The sequence below is a fragment of the Vitis vinifera genome, chromosome 10 (assembly GCF_030704535.1).
Source record: "Vitis vinifera cultivar Pinot Noir 40024 chromosome 10, ASM3070453v1".
Lineage (NCBI taxonomy): Eukaryota > Viridiplantae > Streptophyta > Magnoliopsida > Vitales > Vitaceae > Vitis > Vitis vinifera.
The window spans coordinates 10,474,829-10,480,828 of record NC_081814.1 but is presented as its reverse complement, the minus strand read 5'-3'; the positions used below and the strand labels follow the sequence as shown (position 1 = coordinate 10,480,828).

General features: G+C 36.5%; 1 protein-coding gene across 1 annotated transcript; it reads left to right on the top strand.

Moving 5' to 3' along the window:
- The first annotated feature begins 1,251 nt into the window (after nt 1-1,251).
- On the top strand, nt 1,252-4,621 carry LOC100253669 (protein DUF642 L-GALACTONO-1,4-LACTONE-RESPONSIVE GENE 2). The gene is made up of 3 exons (XM_002275334.4): nt 1,252-1,463; nt 3,250-3,747; nt 3,851-4,621. Exons 1-3 carry the CDS (start codon nt 1,373-1,375, stop codon nt 4,444-4,446), a joined length of 1,185 nt encoding a protein of 394 aa, XP_002275370.1. The 5' UTR covers nt 1,252-1,372; the 3' UTR covers nt 4,447-4,621.
- Nucleotides 4,622-6,000: the final 1,379 nt, after the last annotated feature.

The following is a 6,000-nucleotide window of genomic DNA, read 5'->3' as shown; positions in this document are numbered from 1 at the left end:
ATAAAAAATTTTCAAATGTTAAAAATATTGGAAGTGTTTCATAACATTATTACCAAATTGTCTCTAAATATTTGTTAAAAATTATAAAATATTTTTAAAATTATAAAAAAATCATTTATAATGTTAAAAAATTACCTATATTGTTTTAAAAAAAACACTTTATAAGTAATTATTTTAAAAATATTTTTAAAGTAAACACTTCAACTAAAGACGATTCTCTTAGGTTATATTGATTCTCATAAAATACTAAGGAAAAAAAATACAAAGAAAAATAATTTATCTCATATTTGATTGTACATGAAAAATATCAAAGAACATAAAATATAATTAAAACTAGCTATAAATTTATGTATTTTTAAATTATTTAATCCTTATATTGATGAGTGAATATAAATAAAATGAGTTTAAAATAACAAATAAAAATAATTTATGGAATTTTAATATATTTTTTATTTTTTCTACTTTTCCATTATATTTTCTTTTATTTTCATTTTCTCTTAAAATTTTCAAGAACCAAACATAGTTTTAAAAATATTTTTAGAAAAAACACTTCCAAAAAAAAAACACTTGGAATAAAAACTTCAAGAAACCCACTCTCAATTTATTCAAATGTCCAAAACATATTTTTTCCAGCCCCTCTAAGTTCCTAACGCAACTCAAAACCTGAAACTTATCTTATAAGCCTTAACTCAAACAGTTTGTGTGCATTTTTTGAAATAAAAAATAGCCAATAAATGACCAAACTAAATATTATCCACAAGAAAACAAAAGAGAGATTTGAAAAGTACTTTAAATGAGGAAGAGAGAGATTTAACCACAACCCATAGGGCCTAGGCCATAGCACAAAAGCCATAAAGGATTATATCCTGTCTTAGACGGTGCATTTTAATATTTATATATAAAGAACAACACAGGGAAAGGGTATGAAAAGAAGCCTTGTTGTAAACTAAATAAATAAAGTCACGAGTGCTTTCACTACTGCCATGGCTCGAATACGGCGGAAGCATGGTCCACATAAAGACCAGACCACCATTTCTCAAAACATGGAAAATATTATTAATTATTACAGAAATACAATAAATAAAAAATAGCAGTGGGAACTCAAGGAGGAGGGAAGACGGAAGACGGAAGACTTTTGTTTTCCTTCATCAAATACGAAAAATTAAAGAGACCCTTTTTCTAAAGTTGGGAATTAATAAAGTAATGTTCATTTTTAACGAGGTAATTTCATCATAAAAGCTATAAAGAGAGATGCTCAAGACCTATTGTGGCGTGGAATCTTTAGGTAAAAAAAGACACTCTCCCCTCTGCTTCACTCTCTCTCCCTCACTTGCTCTGTTTCCCTCTGTTTTTTGAGAGAGAAGATTGGGATATGGAGATGGTTCAGAACTCAAGAACAAGCAAATGGGTGTCTTTGTGTGTGGTTTTCTTTGCTCATTTTGTTTCAGTCATGGCAGATGATGGTACGTGCTCTAGTTTTCTCTCTCTACTAATTTGTTAGCTCGTGTTTTCTCTCTCATGCGCTGTTCGGTTCTGCATTTCTATACCCATTTTATTTTTCTAGATTTTCATCTTTCCCTTCTGTTTTTGTGGATCTCTTTAGTGGGTCTTTCTCCATTTTTGAAGATCTGATGTATTTTGTAGCGGGGAAATTGATTTCCCACTTCAGTCTATTTCACATTGTGGTTACATGAACATTTCCTGTTTGGTATTCTCGGGTTGAAGTTTGAACAGCAGTGTGGGGTTTTCCTTTGCTTTTCTGTTGAAGGAAATTTGTGAGTGGCCTTGTCCTTGAAACAAACTGCTCTGTGTAATTTTGTGCTTAAAGGCGTGTTTCTCAAACGCCATGAGACTGAAATCATTCCATGGGATTTCGAGTCTGGCCACTCGGCTCGTTTCAGGGTTTCATCAAATAATGGGGCTCCAATCTTAGAGCATCTAATGCTCCCTTGCTGAGGATTTCTGCACTCAAAATGAAATGATTCAATTTTGAAGCCTTAGGTTTAGGGAAGGCATAATATAGAATTGTGATCACTACAGTTTTCAATTCTGTAGACCCCACTTCCCATTCATTGTGTTCTTGGTCTTCCCTCCGTTGCCCGATGTCAGCAGTGTGTTTGGTCTATTAATTCTCAACATGCTGCTGACTTTCTTTATGGGCTACTTAACAGTCGAGTTTTGACAGCTCTTATAAACAGTTGTAGATATTCATACCCCTTTCCCCTGCGTTTTCAATTTTCACCACATTTCCACCTTCATCCAAGCCCAAAACAGGCTAGAGCCTGCAATTTCCTACCCAAGAGAGAGTTATTCAAGAAAAAATGATACAAAAATATTTGTTGCTTTCTCTGAAGAATAAAATCGTCTCTTGTGGATTTGGGTAGAACCCAGATGATCCTTTGTGGAGAGGTACTCAAAGTTTATAAAACACGCCAAGACAGAGAAGAAAAAGACCGTGAAAAAGGGGGAGGTAAAGGACAAAGGTAGTTTCATTGGCGCCAACACCTTTTGTTGTACCATCCCTGTTCCCAGGCTTTGATTGAGTCCAGATCATGCTAGAAAATGAAAATATTGGGATGATCGACGCGGGAAAATATTATGCACCCAAGTGTGGGCCTCAGGGCCCACGCGGTTGCCGCCTAAAGTTAGATGAGATGCCTCCTTTCATCTTCACATCCCATTGTTGGGCTGTGTGTTATGTGCTTTGGATGTCTTTTCCACTCAATTTTTTATGATTATTTTTTCACACAGAATGCTTTTCTTCTTTAAAATTCTCTCCTGGGCCTGGGCCTGGGCCTACTTGACCGATTGATTTTTCAAAGGGATTGATGATGCTTTTCATTATCATTATTATTGTTTATTCTAGGAAAATTTGAAGACAGATACAAAGGAGAAAAAAGAAAAAAAAAGAATTACTAAAAAAATCTGAAATGAGCCCCACAGATGCAGAAGATGGACCAAAGGTATGGGGTAGGGTGGTATAGTTTCCTTGTCCGGTGGGCAATTTGGCATGTCTCGAAGGGTGTTCAATTGTATATTATTGTAGTTATGAATGACACGCCATTGACCATATATTCGTAGAAAACATGGCTTAACATGCACCTCAGCAACCTTGTCATCTTTATCTTGGATAACAGCTGTGCTTTCATCATGTGTAGTCCTAAGTGCTTATGATTTAATCGATCAAAATTTTTTAAAAACAAAAGTAACGAGTCACAATATGCTTAATCCAACGGCGGTCGATTGCAGGCCCGCTGTTGAACGGCGATTTCGAGTCACCTCCGACAGGCGGGTTCTCGAACGAAGGGCTAGTGGACGGACCCACCACGATTCCCAACTGGAAGACAAATGGCACGGTTGAGTTGGTTGAATCGGGCCAAAAGCAAGGGGGGATGATACTGATAGTGCCCCAGGGGAAGCACGCAGTGAGACTGGGAAACGATGCGGAGATAAGCCAAGAGATGAAGGTGGAGAAGGGGTTCATATATTCGATAACGTTTAGCGCGGCGCGGACGTGCGCGCAGCTGGAGTCGATAAACGTGTCGGTGGGGGCAGCCTCCCAGAACATAGACTTGCAGACGCTGTACAATGTGCAGGGGTGGGACCCCTACGCTTGGGCGTTTTCAGCGGAGGAGGAGGATGCGCATGTGGTGTTCCGGAACCCAGGCATGGAGGATGACCCCACCTGTGGCCCTATCATTGATGACGTCGCCATCAAGAAGCTCTTCACTCCTGATCCTCCCAAAGGTATTTACCTTCATCCTTTCCCTCTTCTGTTGTAAGATTAAGGTCCTAGTTAGCAACAAGCAACTTATCATTGCGTCTTTGGCTTCTACCACATTTCCTGCAGATAATGCAGTGACTAATGGTGATTTTGAAGAAGGTCCATGGATGTACAAAAATGCTTCTCTGGGTGTCCTCCTCCCCACCAACCTCGACGAAGAAACATCCTCATTACCAGGTTGGATTGTAGAATCAAATAGGGCAGTCCGATTCATCGACTCCGACCATTTCTCAGTCCCACAGGGGAAACGAGGCATTGAATTGCTTTCTGGAAAGGAAGGGATAATCTCACAAATGGTGGCAACCACCCCCAACAAGCCATACAAGCTGACCTTTTCATTAGGCCATGCTGGGGACTCGTGCAAGCAGCCTCTAGCAATTATGGCTTTTGCTGGGGACCAAGCCCAAAACATCCACTACGTAGCCAATGCCAACTCCACCTTCGAGACCGTCGATCTGAACTTCACATCCAAAGCTGAGAGAACACGCGTTGCATTCTACAGTGTGTATTACAACACCAGGAGCGATGACATGAGCTCGCTGTGTGGACCTGTAGTGGATGACGTGAAGGTGTGGTTTTCGGGGGCTAGGAGAAATGGCCTTGGAAGATTGAGTTTAGGGTTTGGATTTGGGCTGTTTGTTTTGCTTCTTGTTTCGGTTTAATGTTTGTATTGAGTAGCTAAATTAGATGTGTGGTGGGTGATGTATCATGGTTTGGTTTATGCGAATGGGATCCTTGGTAAACCAGATTCCCAAGTCTATGTTGTAACTGTCGCAAAATTTCGCTCTATAATTTTGCCACTAGATATGAAATCTACTCAACTTTCCTTTTCCTCCCCTTTCAGCCAGAGCCAAGGAAATATCATTATACAAACGAAACTTCTTACTTGTTCGATTTAATTAAATTGAAGTTGTAATCTGTTAGGTTATCAAGTAACTTTATCCTTATCAAAAAGTCTTCAATCCTTCTCTTCTTCAAACTCTAGAATTCTATTCCTCTTCAAGCTTCTCAATTGTGTTTTGTCTTCAAACTCTTTAGGCTATCTTTGGTTTTCAAAAAAACTGAGGGAAAATGGAAGATAAATAAAATATAAAGGAAAAGTAGAAGGAAAGAAAAAATGAAGAAAAATAAAAAATATATTAAAAGTTAATAAATCATTTTTATTTGTTATTTCAAACTCATTTTATTTATTTAACTCATTAATGTAAAGATTAAATAATTTGAAAATACATAGTTTTTTTAACTAGTTTTAATTATATATGATTTTCTTTTATATTTTTCTTATAATAACCAAACATGGATCATCTCCTTTTCAAGCAGAGCTAATGTTTGTTGGGTATTTTGGTTTGATACTGCTTCACACCCAAAAGCAGAAGATATTTTAACCATTTGCATCAAGCTCAAACTTCCTTCTTCGGGCATGGCCGACTCCCATAGTATGACGGGCGGTGTGTACAAGGCCCGAGAACGAATTCACTGTCATATGGCTGACCAGGTGGGGCTAATTCAAACCCCTCAGGTAAAATAAGAACAACTCTACCCTATTTTTTTATGAAACCGCCTAATTGAATTAAATACTAATAGATATACATTTTTTTTTTAGTATTTTTCATAAACCAAACATAATCTTAATATGAAATAAAGATAATAAAAATAACAAAAAAATATTGTAACTAAGAGACAAATGAGTTTTTACTTCTTTAAAACTTTTTCAACTATCCATATTTCTTAAAAATTGACATCATATCTTCACCCCATTTGTCTCACAGTTAAAAAAATCAAGTCATTAACTAAGTTAAGTAATTACCGAATCAAGTAAGTGAGATATTTCAAGAACAAACTAATCCGATTTTTATCCACTTACAAAGTCTTCCAAGCCAAACTTGCATTTCATTAACTTGGTAAAACTCAATTATCTAAGTATGCAAAATACAAAATGTGAGGTTTCTAATAAATTTACCCATCACATTGAAAGAGGTTTTTTTTTTTTTACCACAATTTCCAACATCTCTCATGTCAAAAACCAAATGTAATTTTAATATGCTCTCAAGCCTTAGCTATGGCATAAATATGCTTTCTAAAATTTTCAAAATTTATGGGCTTAATTAAAGAATGATCATATCTTAAATATAATTATACTGCAATTTTATATGTTTTCCTCTTGGTCCTAATTCACCATTTTTATTAGTTGTAATAGCTACTTGGTTATCACATAA